This window comes from Scyliorhinus torazame, chromosome 10 (genome assembly GCF_047496885.1).
Source record: "Scyliorhinus torazame isolate Kashiwa2021f chromosome 10, sScyTor2.1, whole genome shotgun sequence".
Classification (NCBI taxonomy): Eukaryota; Metazoa; Chordata; class Chondrichthyes; order Carcharhiniformes; family Scyliorhinidae; genus Scyliorhinus; species Scyliorhinus torazame.
Genome location: NC_092716.1, coordinates 144,343,476 through 144,364,721, shown reverse-complemented (window position 1 = coordinate 144,364,721; position 21,246 = coordinate 144,343,476). Strand labels below are relative to the sequence as shown.

The following is a 21,246-nucleotide window of genomic DNA, read 5'->3' as shown; positions in this document are numbered from 1 at the left end:
AGTCCAAGTGCAAGATTGCCGACATGGTGTTGAAAACCGGCCCCCAAAATTCCTCCAACTTCGGGCAGGACCAGAACATATGTACATGGTTGGCCGGACCTCTCCCACACTGCTCATAAGTGTCCTCCACCCCCTCAAACAATCGGCTCAAACTTAACCTCATCAGGTGCATCGCCTTTAACTGTATTAACTCCAGCCGCACACACGAGGTTGAGGCATTCACCCTCCGCAACACCTCGCACCACAACCCTTCCTCCAATGCCTTATATTGAAAGGAAATTGAATGAGGTGAATTATTTCATATGAACGCCAGACAGAAGGAAAACTCAGTGTGTCATGTCAATATGCTCAGAAGGTATTTTGATGGGGATTTGTTGAGGTGGGACAGCCTCGCCCTATCATTGGCAGGCCGGGTGCATGTGGTGAAGATGAATATCTTGCCATGCTTTTATTTTTATTCCAGTGCTTACCGGTCTTTTTGCCGAAGGTGTTCTATATGGGGGTGGAACAATTCATTTTGTCACTTGTACTGGTAGGTAAGGTGGCGAGTTCAGAAGATGGTGCTTCAGAGAGGGCGACAGTCGGGGGGACTTGGCTCTTCCAAATCTGATGTATTACAACTGGGCGGCCAACACCGGCAGGGATAGGGAGCCGGAGGCAATGTGGGTTAGAATGGAGGCCGGCTCTTGTAGGGGGTCGGGGTTGCGGGCGCTGGCAATGGCGCCGCACCTGTTTGCCCCAGGGAAATACTAGGGTACTCCAGTGGTGGTAGCCACGCTGAAGATGTGGCAATTTCGGCACCATTTTAAGTTAGGGGCCAGGTCGAAGCTGATGCTGGTTCAAGATAGCCGGTGAGACTGGATGCTAGGTTTCGGTGATGGGTAGAACGGGGGGTGGTGATGGAAATGAAGGACTTATTTTTGGAAGGGCGGTTTGCGAGTTTGGGGTAGTTGACGGAGAAGTTTGAGACTCTGCGGCAGGGGAGGGGCCTTTAGGTATATGTAGGTGCAGGACTTTGCACGGAAGATTTTTCCAATCTGTCCGGGATACCACCTTCCTCGTTGAAGAGGGTGTTATTGGTGATGGGGCTGGACGGGAGGTCATCGCGGCGATTTATGGGAAGATTTTGGAGGAAGATATGTCATCACTGGAGGAGGTTAAGGCCAAGTGGAGAATCCCCACACACAGCCGTCGCAGGCAAGATGACCGCCAGATGAGCAGCCCCAAGATTCAGGGACAGTGAATTGGACACCCTCCTGGAGGCCGTGGAGGAGAGGAGGCTGGTTCTGTACCCCGGGCCGGGCTGCAGGACAGCAGGCACCATCATTCAGCGTGCGTGGGCAGAGGTGGCAGACGCCGTTGAACCGGTGGCCAAGATCACGGACCAGTGTAAGAAGAATCTGCACGACCTCCTCAGGGCAGCCAGGGTAGTACGCAGCATTGTGCCCATGGCACCAAACCCCCCTCCACACAGGGGACAGACACACAGGAAACACAACACAGGGGACGGACTCACAGCACACAAAGACACGGGATCAACACACAGGGGACGGACACGGGACCAGATACACAGCACAACACTACACAGGCGACCCCGGAGTTCGGGTCCGATGATGAGATAGACTTCCCACCACTGCTATCTCATGCACCCTCCACCATCTCAGAGACTATCACCTTGGTTGGGCTCTTTAGTGAGGAGGCTTCTGGGACACTCACTGGTGCGCACCACATAACAGCTCCGGTACAGCTGGTGGAGCTAGGAGCAGCTGAGGGGCCGGACAGTCAGAGGGCAGCCCGGCCCCAGCAACCAGCTGCTGCCCAGACGGGTCCCGGGTTCCTGGAATATCCACTCCCATCCATAGATCAGGTGCAGTCAGCAACCCAGGGACGAGAGAAGGGGATGACGGCCAACTTCCTGTAGATGCAGGTGGAGGAGTCCAACTGCCTGCAGGAGCAGGTAGTGGGCCGGTCATGTGTGCCACCCAGGCTGAAACCGCACAGGTGGCATCTGCGGTGGAGGCTATGGGGGCGAAGGTGTCTGACATGGGTCAGGTTATGCAAGGCCATGGCCCAGGACATGGCTGCCCTCTCACAGGCAGCCATGTGCCAGAGCCTGCTGCATATTGCAGCGGCGCTCCTCAGCATGGCCCAGGCCATAGCTTAGAGAACTGGCGCCATTGCCAGGTGCTGGCCGGCGTCTCACAGACCCAGAGGGAGATGGCGTAGTCCCAGAGGGAAATGGCACAATCCCAGTCAGGGATGGCCCACTCCCTGTGCTCCATGGCTGCTAACGTTCAGACCCTGGTCGATACCAGAGCGGGCCTCCATGACTGGCAGCGCCAGGTGTTGGGAGGGTCTCGGGGGTTGACTCCGCTTGCACTTCCGTCCCATAGTGAAGCCTGAGGTCCGTGCTGGTGACTCCTGCAGGGAAGGTGCTGTAGCACCTCGGACTCCCCCCCCCCCCCCCCCCCCCCCGTGCTGGTGGGCAGCGGGCAGAACAGGTTGGCACTGCCAGCCGGGACGCCCGAGGAGCAGCCTGGCCCATCCAGGCCGGGCCGCCCCAGGAAACGTGCACCAACGGGGACCCTAGTCGCAGGGCAGGGGTCACAGCAGTCCACCTCCACTCTTGCTGTACCTTCTGGGTAACCACCTAGGCATAGTAATAGGGCCCGTAAGGCCAGAAAGATAGACCCCAATTAAGTTGGCTGGGGTGCAGGGCACAGTTTAGTTATAGGGGCTAGGGCACAGACTGTATATACCTCTTCACATTAAATACATGTTATCACCGATGAAAGCTGCCTCTGTACTCTGTCTGATGGGTGCGGGGGTGGGGCGGTAAGTGAAGGCATCTGTGGGTATGGGGTGATGGACGAGTGAGCCCTAGTGGGCGCACCATGCAGCCCCACAAATCCTCCTCTCACCCTCGAATGTCCCCATCACCCCATGCCCAGCGATATGACAGGGCCATGGGATGTAGTGGCCAGCTCGCAAGCAGGGACCTCCCAGGTGGAGGGTGCTACTGTGGGCATGAGTCAGACATTGTCTAACGATGTGGAGCTCTGAACTCATCGCAGAGCGGGCTGTCATAATCCACCATCCCTTGCAACAGACTCACTGTCACTGGCAACCCAGTGCCCCCAGCTCATTGGGCCACAGTGGATGTATAATGGAGGGATGGTGTGCATGCAGGTGGTTCGGTGGTGGGGGAGGTGAGTGTGTTCAGAGGTGGGGGAAGTGTGTGTGTTCAGTGGTGGGGGAGCTGAGTTTCTTCGGTGTTGTGGGAGGTGAGGGTGGTTGGCGGTGAGGTGGTACAGTATTGTGGTGTCCGTGCCCCTGCCCAGCAAACCCCCCCCCCTAGTTGGTGAAACGTGTGACGATCAAAGCGTCCCATGCTCGATGGCCCTGCCGGTGACGTAGTGCAGTCTCCCGTCCATGTCCCGCCCATTGTCCCTCTCATCCTCCTCGTCTGATGAGGTCTGCCCTTGCTCCTCATCCTCCTCCAGCTCATTGCCCCTCTGCTGGGCTATATTGTGGAGGACGCAGCAGACCACAACAATGTGTCTGACCCTCCAGGCCTCTGGAGGGCCCCTCCAGAGCAGTCCACGCACCTGAAGCGCATCTTCAGCACCCCGAAGCACCTCTCGACCACACCCCTGGTCGCACAGTGGGCATCATTATAGCAGTTCTCTGCATTGCTCTGTGGCCTCTGTTTAGGCATCATCACCCATGACCGCAACTGGTAACCCCTGCCGCCCAGCAACCAGCCCCGCAGCCAGGGTAGTGTCCCTTGAACATGCCGGGGATGAATGATTGCGCCAGGATAAACCAGCCATGCACACTGCCCGGGTACCGGGCGCAGACGTGCAGTATCTTCATCTGTGAACATCGGCCTGTTATCCGCCGGTGCCCGTAGAGCAACGTGCACCCATCGATGACCCCCCTGGACCATGGGAATCCTGGAGAGTGCAGCGAACCCCAGTGCCTGGGCATCCTGGTGGGTGCAGTCCACATGGAACTGGACTTAGCGGTCCGTCAGGGCATACAGGGCGTCCGTGACATCACGGATTCACCTGTTCACCATTGCCTGCGAGATGCCGGACACACCCCACTCGGCGACTGGAACAACCCCATCGCATAGAGGATCAGGGCGACCATCACCTTGGCGGCCACCGGTAGTGGGTGTCCCCGTCCCCCCCAGTCCCACGCGGTGCCAGGTGTGCCATCATGTGGCAAATGTGATCGACAGTTCCCGGCTCATCCGCAGTCTCCTACATGCCCGGTCCGGGAAGTCATCGAAGGACATGCGACGCCGATATATGCGGGTCCTCCTGAGGTGCCTCGTTGGCACCACCACCACCTCCCCCTCCTCAACCTTCCCCTCCTCCTCCTCATCTTGTTCCTCTTCCTCGTCTTGTTCCTCCTCTTCCACCTCCTTGGCCTTCGGGCAGGCGGCCTTCCAGCCTGAGCGGCCGACACCAATCCCTCTGCGATCTGCTCCTCTGCTGCGGCCTCCGCCTCCTCTCTGAGCCGCATGCGCTGACGCTGCCACAGGGCTGCATGCAAGGCAGCGGCCCCCGCCACGGCGACCAACATCGCAGGGTGGTTCCCAAACATCATGATCTGCAGGGAGTGAGGGGGGACATGTGAACATGGCGCATAGACCCGTGCACAATCAGGTGTCATAGGCTACATGGTCGCCCCAGTTGGCAGCACGCACCCCAGTCCAGCATGACCTCCGCCCCGTCGCTGCCCCCTCTCCTGGTGCCTGTCATTGCTGCCATGGCCACCATTTGATGGCACTGCCCTCCCTGGGGGATGCCGTGGGTGTGACCCTGGGAGTTCCCCCCCGCGTGGGTGTCGCCAGTGGGTGGGGTGGCCAGGGAAGAGAATCGGAGATCGGCGCGAAACCAGCGTCAACGCCGATTTCGGCATAGGAGCCAATTCCCCGTCCGATTGCGTTTCGCAATTTCGGCACAGACCTGCGGAGAATCCTGCCCGTTAAGTTAATTTGTGGCGGTTTTTTCAGGGAGTTTCCAGCTGGATCTGCTAGCAAATTCCCCACCGCTATTCAATGACACTTCGTCACTTTTATGGGCCCTGGGAAGTTTCTCACTGGTTTAGCCCAATTTTCTTTAGAACTGGGTTGCTGAACTCAGAGATTGGGCGCCATTTTGAAAGGATGCCCCGATCTCTAAGTGAGCTTGTGGGTCCCCCACACCCCCCACCCATAGGCAATGTCACCCCCCACAGCATGGGCACTTCCCCAAACCCCCCAAGTGACGACACCCCACTATGGGGTCCCTGCGGGCCCTCCTCTTCAGACATCCCCAAGCGTCCTTACAGCACCCCCTCCCTTCTAGGACACCCAGCCATCACCCCTCCAACCTCCCAGAGGCTTTCACGTACCTGCCCTGCACTCCTCCACCCTTCAAACCCCCCCTGAACCCTCATTTCATGGGTATGGCCCTCTCGGCCCCTTACCCTTGGCAGTGCCACCCTTGCACTGGCACCTAGGCAGTGCTCCTGCCTGCTTGGCAATGCCATCCAGACACCTTTGCAGTCCCAGAGTGGCAGTGTCAAGGTGCCAGCTGGGCAGTGCCAATGTGCCCACGTTCCAGGGGAGGGCCAGGGAGCCACCCTGCCCTTACCCTGACCACCCAGGGGTCTCTGATGGCCCAGGACACCTCAGGTGCCGTTCCAACTGGTCTACGTTTGTATGGACCAGTGCTGAACGGCGCCCGGCTGCGGTCTCACTGGGGAGGCCGGTGGATCCCACGTTGTCAGTGAATACTGGGTAAGTTTGCCGAAGCAGTTTTAAAACCCGCTTCGGCGTGTGCCATTTGGTCACACAAGGCCTTTGTGAGCATGTTTTAGATTTGGATGCCTTGCGGGACTTGGATGAATTCCACGAGGCGCAAAGACTGTCGGGAAGCCTGCGAGAGGGCTCTTCCGGCATTCACGGGCTGCACCCCGCTCAAGGGAGAACGCAGCGTGGCCGGTGGATCATGCCCTATAGTCAAACAATAGTATATAGGCCCATAAAGCCTGTGAGTTGGGTGGTCAGAGAGATGAAAGATCTCTCTCAGCTTCTCAGCTGCTTGCCCCAGTTCTGCTGAGAAATACATGTGCTTAAACATAGAAAAGGTTGGCTTCTCTTGTGATTGTCCTCTCCATCTGATCAGCAATTCAAACATGATCATGCATTCTAATTATAACCTGATCAGATCACGTCTGTGAGTACCTCCTCTGAGGCAGGGTCTCATTGTTCAAGTGATTAGATTTGTCGGTTTGTCTCCACCCAGGTGAGTTTCTAAATGTGTTGTGGAATTTGATACATGCTTTATTTATATCCCTCTTTTTCTTTGCATCCAACTCTATGGGCGGATTCTCTGTTTCTGAGACAGTGGCCGTGATCTTCCAGAAAAATTTCCAAGTGTTGTAGCGTGTGGGGATTGCCGTGTATTTCCTGGTGCTCTGCCCGGTGAGGCCAGCAATGCTATTCGACATTAATTGGCACACTTAACGAGGCCTCACGGGCTTCCCGCCCCGAATGCTGGCTCGCCAGATGATTCGCAGTGACCGCGGTCACCAGCCTCCCGCTAACAAGTTCGAGCAGCACTTAGGCAAATTAGATAGCCATCATGGCTGTGAGTTCAAGACATTCTAGTTTGTATTCAAAAAAATATTTCCAAAAGTTCAATTCAACATTCCAGCTGGTGGATTAAAAATCATTATCTGGTGCAAAGTACATTTTCATGACAATATAAAAGTTTTATATTTATTATACCCTGTACCTGTATTTAGACTGAGAGGGAAATCTGTTAGTTGTTTATAAATTGGGTGTTAATTGTGTTTAGGTGGTGGTTAGTGGGAACTCAGCTATGGTCATAGGAGCACCATGGCTGGGTAGCCCTAGCAGGGAGCAAGCGGTGTCCAGTGGTAGCCTTCAGGCTTTCCTGCTGGTCGCCATCGATGGGACTGGGATTCTTATAAGCCTCGAGAATTATATTTTAATTTAATTAGTGAAGTTTCCTTTTGACATTTTTATGTTAGTTACAGTGCCCCAGCAGCGGCTGTCAGCCCTGTCATTTTTGTGATTATTCTTATTAAAAGAGTATAAACAGGGAACAGCGGTAATGAGTTTTGGTTTGATTAGTTAAATTTCCTTTGGATGTTATGTTTTATCTACTGTCATGTGAGTGTCCCTTTAAGAAAGGTTTAGTCTCTTATCATGTGACTTGCAGCACACTGTGGCTGTGAGGTGAGAGGGGCTTCAGTTTCAGTTTGACTGCTGTGGACTACAGAAGGAGGAAGAAGTGTTTTTCCCTGTCTTTCTATGTTTCCATTTTAAAAGCTGTTCCAGTAAAAATACATTGGGTTGTGGCTAACTGCCTTGATGACTTTAAAGATATAGTTGATTTCCGGAAGTGGTTTGAATCTGCTGGTTGAAACTTGATCAGAAGCTCAGGGAAAGGACCAGTCCCATTCAAGTGAGAATACAATATGCTGGGCCACACCCTTAAAAAGGGGGTTTTGGTTTATTGGATGTTGTTGTCGAATTGGAACAGTTAAGAGAGAATTCATTAAGTGTTATCCATAGATTACTGTAGCTGTGTGGTGTCCTTATGTTTGTAATTGACAAAAAAACTCTTGCTGTGTTTATTTATATATATATATAGAGATGTCATAGAATCATAGGATTTACAGTACAGAAGAAGGCCATTCGGCCCATTGAGTCTGCACTGGCCCTTACTGCGCCCTACTGAAGCCCACGTATTCCCAGTAACCCCCACTTAACATGTTTTGGACACTAAGGGCAATTTAGCATGGCCAATCCACCTAACCCGCACATCTTTGGACTGTGGGAGGAAACCGGAGCACCCAGAGGAAACCCACGCAGACACGGGGAGAACGTGCAGACTCCGCGCAGACAGTAACCCAGCCGGGAATCGAACCTGGGACCCTGGAGTTGTGAAGCAACTGTGCTAACCACTATGCTACCTTGCTGCCCTGAATGTGTTAACTACATTCTTAGAATAAGCCTTTTTTTGATTGAAGTGTCAAGGAAATCTGATGAATCACACCTGCAGCGAAGGCTTTTGTGCTCATCCTAGACAAATTCAACATAAAGATTGTAGGTCAGGTGAACGTCATAATATTCTTTGGAGTTTCTAAGCCCTGGCCCATAACACTACTGTGGCCCACCAGCGCATAACACCCCTCTTTAATTTGTTTATTGAGCATTTGTTCAATTTAAAAGGGTACACATTGAAGCATCATAACTAGGTGTCCCTGGAGGCGAGCAAGTGGTGTCCACCAGTACACGCAAGGCCTTCCTGTCGAGTGGGCACAGTGGAGGGCTGGGATGCATAATCACCCCCAGAAATAATACTTTGGTTTAGTTATTTAAATTTCCTTTGACATTTTGTTTTAGTTACAGTACCCCCTCACATTTATGTTTTAAGTTATTAATTTTTTGTTTTATTAAAGGAATGTACATAGGAGCAGACTGAAAGAGGGAGGGATTATTAGTTGGAGGTGCATGATGTGCTATATGTGTCTCTGTAAATAAAAGCTGATAGACAATTGTGTTCTATACTTCACATCTGCAAATCTAGGTTTAGGTAGTCCAAGGGTGAAGTATCATGCCTTTGTTTGGTTTCTGCCTCAGATCACAAAGTTACAATGCGAGGAGTATTTTGGATTTCTGTTGATCCAAATTTTAGTTTCAGAGTTGAGAAGCAGTCAAGAAAGCTTAAATTGTGGTTAAAAATGTTCTTCAAGGAACTAAATTTAAACTTCAGCTGATCATTATTGCTGACAAAATAACTCAGACTCCCAGTTTTCGGCGATGTTGTCAATATTTCATACTGCACAAAATTAGTTAAATAATGATGTATTGAAAAAAATTGAAGTATGAAATCTTATTCCTTATTACAGATCATACTGGAATTCGATTTCTTTCATATCCAACCATTTGTAGGCTGCTATCGAGATCATCTGAAAATTTATGATGGTTCCACTTCTCACTCACCAATTCTTAAAGGACCAGCTTGTGGCAAAATGGCTCCAGCAGTGATCTCTTCCCAACATAAATTATTAATTACAATGTTCTCAGATGGACAAAAACACACTCGGGGATTCAGTGCTAAGTATCGATTCGGTAATACTTTGGTATATGACATGTTGTTCCCAATTTATCTGTGCATGTGTGTCTGTGATATGTATATCTAAAAATTTGTATTTCAGGATGTTGATTATTATTTACATTTTAATTTTCTAGTTAAATGTGGGAAAATGCTGACTGCTTCACCAACCAGAATTATAGGTAGAGTTGAACACAATGGTTCCGTGAATCCATTAGAAGTCTCTAACTGCTTTTGGCTGTTTCAGGCCCATAGAGGACATAAGGTATGAATATGTCACCTTGAAATAAAGTAATGAGATCTTTTAATTTAGAAATAAATATCTGTTAGTATTGTGTAGAATATCAATGGGGCATGTGGAATCCAATGGAAGAGATGCAGGAACGGACAGTAAGATAGGAATCAAAATCTGTATACACAATAATTACAAAGCAATAACTCTTCTCACTGAAGGGCCACCCTACATGACCTGTACCCAGGTCAGGGTTTTTATGTTGAGAGGTTCCCCCTTGTTAATTGGAAACCCTGCCCCCAATTATGGGGGGAGTTCATACTCTTGAGGTAAAGGGGTGGGAATCACAAAGAGCATAGTCCTTGGCCCCCCGAGAGGGTCAGAACACCTCTTCCCCCTCCCACAAATCCAGAGAAACATCCATGTCCATTGGCCAAGGCTGAGACCCTCTTGATCGCTTGGGGGACAGACAACAGTCCAGCGTTGACAGGCGGGGCTATGACCACCGTTTTCATGCGGAGCACTGAGGCAGGTGTGGTGCGGCTGGTGAGGGCGTTGGCGTTGACGGCAGCTGGACTACTACGTCGGGTGGACTAGTGTCCATATCAGAATCAGTGTCGGAGTTCTCCGAGGAGGCATTGAGCATCTCAGTCTCCTGGGCCTCGACGGGGTGAGATGATAGTCATCGGGACAGCAATCTGCGCAGTGCTCTAGGAGGTGATTTAGGTGAAGAAGACCACTGGCAATCTTGGACCGACGCATCCTGAGTCTGCTCTGCATGTTCCACGTATGGAGACAGATGTGGTCTAAGCTGGCTTCATGTCCCTGTGCTAGATCGAATAGGAAACCGGACCAGTTGGCCTGAGCAACGTGCCCGGGATCCATGTGAAATTCTGAACGTATACAGCGTCCTCTGGTTTGAAGTTGCGCAACTGCGTGCGCCGACCAGTGTCCGTCTCTTAGCGGTCCAGTCACCGGCAGTTCTGAGCACCTATGTCTGGGATGGCGAGGCTGAGGCGAGACTTAAGCCGATGTCTCATCAGCAACTATACCGGTGCCACTCCTATGGTGGCATGAGGGGTCTGAGAAGGAAATGGGCCAGTCGTGTCTCACAAAATCCGGTGGTCAGTTTCTTCACGGCCCTTTGGAAGATTTGGACTGCCCGCTCGGTCAACCCATTTGAGGCCGATTGATACGGGGCAGTCCCCACATTTCAGATTCAATTTGAGACCACGAACGACGCGCACTCCTTGCTGATAGGGCAGCACGGTAGCATGGTGGTTAGCAAAATTGCTTCACAGCTCCAGGGTCCCAGATTCGATTCCCCGCTGGGTCACTGTCTGTGCGGAGTCTGCACGTTCTCTCCGTGTGTGCGTGGGTTTCCTCCGGGTGCTCCGGTTTCCTCCCACAGTCCACAGATGTGCAGGTTAGGTGGATTGGCCATGCTAAATTGCCCTTAGTGTCCAAAATTGCCCTTGGTGCTGGGTGGGGTTACTGGGTTATGGGGATAGGGTGAAGGGGTGGACTTGGGTAGGTTGCTCTTTCCGAGAGCCGGTGCAGACTCGATGGGCCAAATGGCCTCCTTCTGCACTGTAAATTGTATGTAATTCATAAAGGCTGCATCGTTATCTGACACCAACCCTTCGGGGATTCAATAGGTACTGAACATATGCCTCAGCCAGTCCACGTTCGCCTTCGTGGTCACGTCTGATATTGTGGACCTCAAACCACTTCAAATGGGCGTCCACCTTTTTTGTAAAATTTAGAGTACCCAATTGTTTTTTTTCCAATTAAGGGGCAATTTAGCATGGCCAATCCACCTGCACATCTTTGGGCTGTGGGGGTGGAACTCACGTAGACACGGGGAGAATGTGCAAACTCCACACAGACAATGGCCCAGGGCTGGGATTCGAATCCGGGTCCTCAACGCCGTAGTTACAGTGCTAACCACTGCACCACGTGCCGCCCAAGCGGGCGTCCACTTGACGAACATCACCCCCGGGAATGGGCCGGCGAAGTCTATGTGGACGTGGGACCAAGGTTTTCCAGGCCACTCACAAGGTACATCAGAGCAGCAGGTGGGGCTTTCTGGTTCTCCTGGTAAGTTCCACGGCACTGGGCCACCTTCTCAATGTTGGAGTCTATGACAGGCCACCAAACATAGTGGCGGGCAAGCATCTTCAACTTGGACATCCCCAGGTGTCCATTGTGGAGGTCTTAAGCAAAGGTGCATGACCGCATTCCGGAAAAACCACCCCTGTGTTCCATAACAAAACGCCACCGTCCACGCTCAGCTCCAGGAGTTTCATCGCATAGGCCCCCAAATCATCGGGCAGGGCCCTGTGTTGGGCGCAGTACCGGACCATGTGCCAGATTTAGATTCACTCTTTGACGTGAGCAGCCAGGACCGGCAAAGAGTCCATGAAGTGGAGGGCTGTTATTCTGCGGCTGAGGCAGGCTCTGGTTGCCTCATGGAGAGGGGCAGGTGACTCAATGTGTCATCATATGGGATCCGCGTGCCCGGGCAATGTTCCAGTGTATACTCGTATTGGCGTAACGCCCACCACTGGATCCTGGCAGATACTATCAGGGAATGACCATCATCTTTGAACAGCCCTAGCAGGAGCTTGTGGACTGTATAAACCATGAACGCGTCGTGTGTGAGATCAGCCCCCACGGCGTAAGGGGAAGCGTCGCACGGAAGGAGAAATGGTCGAAGTGTGTAAGCAGCTTCTTGGAGGACAGCTTACCACTTGGAATCCCTTCTGGTGCTTGGGGCCCCATTCCCACTGGTACCCTTTCTTCAACAGTTGGTGGAGCAGGCTAAGCAGCGTGGCTAAGTTGTAGATACATTTCCCCAAGTGATTAATGAGCCCTAAGAAAGAGCGGAGCTCAGTCAGACCATGAGGGATGGATGCCTGTAGGACGGCCTGCACTTTGTCTTCCCCCAGGTGACGGTCGTGCCTGTCTACCCGGTAGCCGAAATGAGTGACTTCTCCCTGCGGAGATGGACGCCGGCCTGTTTGAACCACCGGAGGACTTCGGCCAGGTTCTCTAAATGTTCCTCGGCTGCGGCCCCAGTGATGTGTACATCGTCCAGGTATATGGCCAGGATGTCTTCCATCACTCGCTGGAAAATCACACAGGCCGATGAAACTCCAAATAGTAGCCGGGTGTATTTGTACAACCTCTATGGGTGTTGATGGTGACTAATCTCCGGGAGCCCGGATGTACGATCAACTGTAGATACGCATGGCTCATGTCAAGTTTTTTTGAACGTTTTTCCCCTGCTGAATTTATCGTGCACGGACTCGACGCATGGGACCGGATAACGGTTGAGGCAAGAAACCCAGTTCAATGTCATCATGTAGTCCCCCCACAGATGCACGGATCTATTGAGTTTTAACACTGGGACCACCGGCACAGCCCAATCAGCGAAGTGAATGGGGCGGATGATGCCCAAGTGACCAACTCTGTGTCGACCTTGCGGCATAGTGTGTATGGTACTGGGCGGGCACGGAAATAATGAGTTTGTGTGTTTTCATCCACACTGATTTTGGTCACTGCGCCCTCTATCGTGCTGAGGCCTTCGGTGAAGACTCCAGGAAATTTCACCAGCACTCCTTCCTAGTCCTGGGGGTACATACGACAAACGCGTTACCAAACCAATTTTAAATGGCATAACCAATCGTGGCTGGATCCAGTAAGCTGGATTCTCCACCGCGGACATCCACCAAGGACAAACTTACCGACTTGTCCCCATAAGTTATGTTCACATGGGTGGTGCCTTCGATGATTAAGGGTGTACGTAGCCACCAGACATCCGTGTCCCGAAGGTCCATAGTCTGTAGACCGGCCCGAATCATGACGAACATCCAGTGGCTGATGACCGAGACCATTGCTCCGGTGTCGAGTTCCATTTCAACGGGGTGTCTTTTTACCTTCAGTGTAATTCAGATTGGCGCGACCCTGGGGACTGTAATGCAGTGCAACTGCTGGTATGTGTCCTCCTGGTCCTCTAATAATGTGCTTGGCCTCTAGGGGGGCAGTAATGCCTGGGTGATTGATTGGGAATGGCACCTTCACAGGCCTGTCTAGCATCCTGGCCCTGATTGCGGTCCCCAGCCTGCTGCCAGCGGATGCCAGCTTGGTGATCCGGCTCAGTCGCCCCGGTCTCTCTCAGGTGTGTCATGGCGACGGCCTTGGTTCCCACGGCTGGTCCTGCTTTGCAGAGGCTCGCATCTCTCGGATCTGGTCAATGGTCACCAGTCAGGACCATCAGGCTCTGCAACTCTTGGACCCCACGCCCCACTCTCTCCTGGGAAATGGTGATGTATACCGCCTGTTGGAGGGTTAAGTGGGTCTCTTTAAGGGGTTTCCTCTGGGTGTCGGTATCTCAGAGTCCACAAGTGAAATGGTGCTGTAGTGATTCGGACAGTGCGGCCCCAAACTCACATGAGGTGACAAGCATCCTCAAGCACGCCAAAAAGTCTTCATTGGATTCCCCTTGGACCTGCGAGGCCGTGTGAAAACAGAACCGGCAGGCCATTATCAGGGACTGCGGGTTTAGATGTGCTTCGACCAGGGTTACCAATGCGCCAAAAGACTTGTTGGAGTCTGGTCCGACCAGGTGGGTCAGGCTTTTGATGAGCACGTAGGTGGGTCACCCGACTGCGGTCAGTAGTATAACAGTTTGTCGTTCATCTCCAACAATGGCATGAGACCGAAAAAAATACTGGATCCAGTCATCAAACTGTTCAAGCTTTCCGATGTGTGACATCTGTCCATTCGTAGTGGAGGCCTCTCTGGGCCTGGACGAAGTAGATTGACGGTATAACGATGGCTGCGGCAGCTCCACTTCACACTCGTCGCTCGTGTAGAACCCAATGGAAGAGACGCAGGTACACACGGTAGGATAGGACTGAACAAAGGTTTATGTCGATATACACAACAACTCCTCTTCCAGAAAGACCACCATCCACGACTTGCACCCAGGTCAGGGTTTTATACTGCGAGGTTCACCTTTGTTAAGGAGAAACACCGCCCCCAATTACCAAGGCATTCACACTCTGTGGTAAAGGGCGGGAATCCTATAAAGCACAATCCTTGACTCTCGAGGGGGTCGTAACAGGGGATATATACTTTTGCTGACTTGCAGCAGTAAGTTAGCTGCAAGTTGGACCTGCCCTCATTGCCTGTAGCCCATACATTCGAATGGGCTGTATCAAATCTCTGACAATTGAATTGACTTGATTGGGCATTAATTGGCCTGAATGGTGAACGGTGTTCCAAATTCATGCCCCACTTAGCATTGTGTTATTGTATTGTGGCATGATTATGTCAGTGACCTGGCCCAAAGTCATAGTACCCAACTTCTCCAATGAAAAATCCTGACACAGATATTTTTAAAGATCCTGTTTGTATTATAAAGGGGAATGCCGGCGATGATTGTCAGAGGTTGGCGAGGAGGGAAATGCTGACAATGATTGTCGGGGGGTGGGGGAAGGGGGATGCCCCCAGTGATGAATGTCGGTGGGGCGATATCCTTTAAAGATGGCACCCCATTCTTTGTGAAGTTGATTGCTGATTGTATCAAACCCCGCCAGAGTGATGGCATAAACAACGTCAGCTCATTTTCTTTCTTTAAAATGGCTCAATATATGTAGAGAAAACTAGTCTGTGCAACTAGAGAGTTACACGCAGGTTTTCACTTTTCCAAATTCTGATGAGATTCCACCCATTATCTTCACAATCAGCCTTAACTGTTAAAGCATTCTTACATTTGTCCAAACTGTCCCTTCCTTGCACACTAATAACCATTTTCCTTATTGCTAACATGCTGTTGTATCTTCTCCTCTCTCTTTAGTTTTATTGCATCTTACCTCACCCCCACTATTTAGTTGAAAGCCCTCTCTAAAGTCCGAGTTCTACAACTCACCAGAACACTTGGGCCCAACATGGTTGAGATGAAGATGGTTTCCACAGTACAGCTCCCACTCTGCCCAATTTAGACGCTAGTGCCCGAGGAATCAAAACCCATTTCTCCCATACCAATCTTTAAGCCGCAAATTTAATTTACTGTTTTTATTTACCATATGCCAATTTGCTCATTGCTCAGGTAATAATCCAGAGATGATTACCTTTGAGGTCCTGCTTTTTAATTTAGCCCCTAGTTTCTCATATTCTCTCAGTAACCTCCTTCATCCCACTTAGTCATTGGTATCAAAGTAGACCACAACCACTGGATCCTCCCCTTCCCAGTATACATTCCTATCTGTGGTGATGTGCATCAATATAAATGCATGTAGGCTAGCTAGACACTAGAGGGAGCACCGGAGACATCACACACACACACACACACTCAACCAATAGATCAGTTAGATAGGACATGACCAATGGACATTCACGATACACACGGAGGTGACACGACCACAGGAGGGCATTACACCAACCCATATATAAAGGACACCACACACATGATCTGCCTCTTTCCAGTGGAGACAGTCAGTGAGTAGAGACACAGGGTTGATTCAATATTACACCCACCACGTGGATTGCAGCAACTGGTTAGTCAGTCTGGGTAGCTATAGTAGGATTAGCAGTAGTGTTGAACCCGAGTAATAGAAGTGTAAGTAGTTTAATAAATGTGTTGGTTATCTCCACGTCTGAACCTTCCTTTGTCAAGTGCACCACAAGGAAGCCGCTTATGTTACACCGAGAACATAACAAATCATGGTACCAGGACTGAACTGTTTCAATCCATATAGCTATACCTCAGCGTACAGTGACAACCAACAACAATGCCCAGGCAAGATGTTCGAGATCTGGGTTCCGCAGCAGCTCCAGTGCTACGGCGATCTCCGCGAAAACTGGCGGGTATTCCGGCAAATGTTTGAAATCTTCCTGGTAGCAGCCGAATCAGAAGACGTGGCCGATGCTGAAAAGACAGAGCTTCTCCTCACCATCACCGGTGCCAGAGCAGAAGAATTCTTTAAAAAATTCAAGTTCTCCAAAGGGCAAAACAGGAGCGACTTCCAGGCAATCCTGGACAAATTCGGCAAGTACTGTGAGGAAAACACACTCCAACCAGCAAGAAAAGGTAAGAGAAGTGCCAGTACTCACCACGAGGCCGAGATCCCGGAGCAGAGAACAGTTTTGATCGGCGGCCATCTTACTAAAGGGACTGTAGTTGCGCAAGAAGCGCACAGAACGGGAAGGTCCGTTTGCGCATGCGCGAGTCGCCGCAAACGCTTCCTACGTATGATGTCACATGCGCCATGACGTCAGAGGTCCCGGACCACGCCCATTTAAAGGGGAAATGTCCCAAATCAAAGAAAAAATCTTTTAAAGCAGTAAAACAACCTTCTTTCACCTGGAATGACAGCACAGTGCCTCAAGTTGAACCAGGAAATGAAATTAACCTCCGAAGAACCCTGCAACAAGCAGTTACCTACGACCAACCCGATGATTCTGACCTTGAATACTTCGATACCGACCTTTACATTTTCTCTGGACATCGCGAGCCCAATGCCAGCTCCGATGCAAACAGTGATGATATGGTCCTAGAAGACTACGACTCGGACGAACCTTTCACCTTGGGAGGCTACACCAGTACCAAATCCGATCTGCAACTAGACGTGTTGCACGTTGACGACCCCAACGCCGACTTCTTCGAATTTGAGGATCTTCAGCCCAGCAGATATGACATCCCGACTCGTGAGTGCAGGATTATGCTGCGGCCTGAAACCAAGAGACAGAGAGTGGTACAAGCCCACAGAGAGCGGCCTGCTGCCACACAGAGCGTGGTCCACGCACCGCTCAGGATTTCCGACTCTACGCAAGACTCCACACTGCAGTCCTTGCATGAACAAGAAGTGACTCCAGTGTCACAAGCCTCCACAGCGAGCTCGTGGACAGACTCCACGATAGAAGAATTGCAAGAGTCCAGAGCGCAGTCCTTGCACACACAAGACGTGACTCCAGTGTCACAAGCCTCCGCAGCGAGCTCGTGGACAGCCTCCACGATAGAAGCAACGCAAGTTCCGACATGCAGTACTTGCAGGAACAAGACCATGAGGGTCTCGCAACCTCCTCTGACCAACTAGCGGCAGACGATGCAAGGCTGCCATGCTCAAGTAAACAGCAAGAAGACTATGACAGTCTACCACGCTCCAGTGCACAGCAGGACGACCATGACGGTCTATCATGCTACAGTGAAGAACAAAGCGACGATGACTGTCCAAGCCCAAATGAAGGACAACAGCAAGACAATGACAGTCCACCCACATTGTTTGCACCGCCAGATGAAGACTCTGACAATTTACCCAACCCAAGTGAACAACAAGCAGCTACTGAGGATCTACCCACGGTATGTGAGACGAGTGACGACAACATCCCACTTCCCATGCAAGATATGCAAAGTGACAGACCTCAGCTAGTGTGTACAGAGGCACTCGACGATCACTGTGAGACCACTGGTGACTCCGGTGACACCACGATACTTCTACCCTCATTCGCTCGAACCTCTCCACAAGTCAATGCATTCCTGCATGGTTCCGACTCCAGACGTGCAGCTTCAAGAAATCTCAGCTGACTCCAGTGAACCTGCTAAGACTCCGGACGGGGAGCATCAACAAACCAACACTGACTCAGTTAAAACAGACCAGACTTCATATGGGGAGCAACCAAACGCCGACTCTGATTCACGTAAGCCGGACTTTACTCCAGACAGGGAGTGCCGCAACCTCAGTGATGGCACGCTCAGGGTGAAACCAGATGCAACAACGACAGGAGATGGATCACTTAACAATTACACTGGGTCAGTAATAACAAGCAGCGGCTACAGTCCAAGAGGAATACACCAACATTCACCACAGCTATATCCACACATTTTTTCCACACCAGCAGTGCAGCCAATGACAGCTCATGCTGGACAAACCCAGTATTCAGGCATGCAGCAGCAAGCAGTCTATGCAGCATATTCTCAAACAGGCCAGCACTACGGATTGCCCACTAATGGAATCAAGACCGAAGGAGGACTACCGCAAGCGCAATCTGCACTACAGACTGGATGCCTTAGTTACAGCCCAGGATTTGCTGCACCCCAGCCTGGCCAGACGGCATATTCCTATCAGATGCAAGGTTCTAGTTTCACACCATCACCAGGTATTTATGCGAGCAACAATTCTGTTTCCAATTCGACAAGCTTCAACGGTTCTCAGCAGGATCACCCTTCCTGCACAGCATGTGGCCAGAACCAGTATGTGCAGTCTTATCCAACTTCAACATATGGCACATCCATGACCTCGAATGATACTGTTGATGGTACCTCTTCAATGTCAACGACTTATCAGTTACAAGATGCCATCCAACATCACCATCACAAACATCGGGGAAAAAAAGACTCCAAATCAGACAGCAAAGTGATTTGACCACTTCTTGGTTCCTGTGGCACAGGGACGTTGATGGCATTCATAACCAAGAGAGACGTTTGACCATGGTGATTGATGGTTTTTGGACTCACACGAATGATTTGGACTTATTGTTTAATCACTGTTCCCATGACTTGCATATACCTTAACCTATCTACCTGTTTTTTGTTCAATTTTCTTAAAGTGTACAGAAAATATGTAACATATACAAAAGGGGGGATGTGGTGATGTGCATCAATGTAAATGCATGTAGGCTAGCTAGACACTAGAGGGAGCACCGGAGACATCACACACACACACTCAACCAATAGATCAGTTAGATAGGACATGACCAATGGACATTCACGATACACACGGAGGTGACACGACCACAGGGGGGCATTACACCAACCCATATATAAAGGACACCACACACGTGATCTGTCTCTTTCCAGTGGAGACAGTCAGTGAGTAGAGACACAGGGTTGATTCAATATTACACCCACCACGTGGATTGCAGCAACTGGTTAGTCAGTCTGAATAGCTATGGTAGGATTAGCAGTAGTGTCGAACCTGAGTAATAGAAGTGTAAATAGTTGTTGACGTTATCTCCACGTCTGTACCTTCCTTGTCAAGTGCAGCACAAGGAAGCCGCTTATGTTACACCGAGAACATAACAAATCACTATCTAGTCCAGAGCAGATGTCCTTAACACTGAACAAGCAACACTGCCATCTGGAATCCCATGTGACTCCAGGCCCAAGTATATTACGATCCCGGACCAGGCACCAACAGTGACTCGGATACTGGACAGAAGCCCCAATATTATATTTTAATTTTGTAAGACTGTGAGGAAAGGATATCTCGCTCCAGTAGTGACTCAAAAATAAGGATATGATATATTAAAATAAACTTTATTACTAACACAGTATTAAAATATCTTTAATATTACACAAACAAATAACCTACAATTTCCCCTTAAACAATGCTAATCAATACAAAGATTTCCTCCGGTGCTCCGGTTCCCTCCCACAGTCCAAAGATGTGCAGGTTAGGTGGATTGGCCATGATAAATTGCCCCTGAGTGTCCAGGGATGTGCGAGTTAGGTGGGGTATGGGTTTGCAGAGATAGGGCAGGAGCCTGGTTCTGGTACTTTTCCAGAGGGTCGTGCAGACTCGATGGGCCGAATGAGCTCCTTCTGCACTGCAGCGGTTCTATCATTTTATGAATAGGTAAGGTAAAGTCGCCATATTCCCAGATGACCTTAGGCTGCTTTCCCCTTTGAGGGGGAGAGTTGACAGGTGGTGGTTTAACCTGAGAATCATCATACCTCAGGCGAGGGGCAAGGTTGAAAAGGCCCCTCGCCTGAGGCTACTTCATGAGTAGCCTCAGCTGGTACAGGAATTGAGCCCACGCTGCTGGCCTTGCTCTGCATCTTCTTGCCACTTGTCAATGGGATTTCCCATTGTAGCCATCCAACGCCGCCGGGGAACCCACGGGTGGGGATGCGCTGCTGGCAGGAAAAGTGAATCGCAACGACCAGAGAATTCCAGCCAATATCTCTGAAATTCCGACATTCATCACAAGTAATATGCTTGATTCTTAAATATCCTCTGAGATGGCCAAGCAAGCCACTCAGTTGCATCAAACTGCTAGGAACTCTATAAGGAATAAAATAGATGAACAACATCTACTTAGACATCGGAAATGTTATCAGGAAACCCAGGCTTGTCAACCCTGCAAAGTCTCCATTATTAACATCTGGGGGCTTATATCAAAATTGGGAGAACTATCCAACAGACTAGTCAAGCAACAACCTGAGATAGTCATACTCACAGATAATGCCCTAGGCAACACCATCATCATCCCTGGGTATGTCCTGTCCCACCAGTGGGACAGACCCACCAGAGGTGGTAGCAGTAAAAAACAGTCGGGAGGGAGATGCCCTGGAGTCTTCAACATCAGACCTGGACCATATGAAGTCTTATGGCATCAGATCAAACATAGGTGAGGAAACTGATGCACGATCAATGACCACTAAAGCGAGGTTGTAGTCTAACTGAAGGCTTTAATAAGCTAGATGTTTCCCCCAGCAGCTCAGGTACAGAATGAAGGCTGCTGGGGCGGCACAAGCTCTTCTACCCCGCCTAGCAGGGCGGAGCTACCATACAGCTTGACCAATAGGAAGCATATAATTTCTACCAATGGTGTTCCAGCATTACCAGGTACCGTAATACCTCTACTACCACACAAACCCCCTGCCGATTACCACATATCTCACTACCCACCACCCCCTCAGCTGATGAATCAGTAACTCTATGTTTAACACTACATGGAAGAAGTACTGAGGGTGATAGGAAATATAATGTGCTCTGAGTGAGGGACACCAATGCATCTTCCATCTCCACACCCATTTCTTTCAACACTCTGAGATCAGGTTGAATGGATATATCTATT

General features: G+C 50.6%; 1 protein-coding gene across 3 annotated transcripts in view; it reads left to right on the top strand.

Moving 5' to 3' along the window:
- Positions 1-21,246, top strand: part of LOC140430959 (embryonic protein UVS.2-like) — a 258,091-nt gene that overhangs the window by 212,489 nt on the left and 24,356 nt on the right. For all 3 annotated transcript variants that reach the window (XM_072518802.1, XM_072518800.1, XM_072518801.1), the window contains 2 exons: positions 8,941-9,163; positions 9,284-9,411. In XM_072518802.1, coding sequence (XP_072374903.1) covers positions 8,941-9,163; positions 9,284-9,411 — 351 coding nt within the window. The remainder of the gene's footprint in view (positions 1-8,940; positions 9,164-9,283; positions 9,412-21,246) is intronic.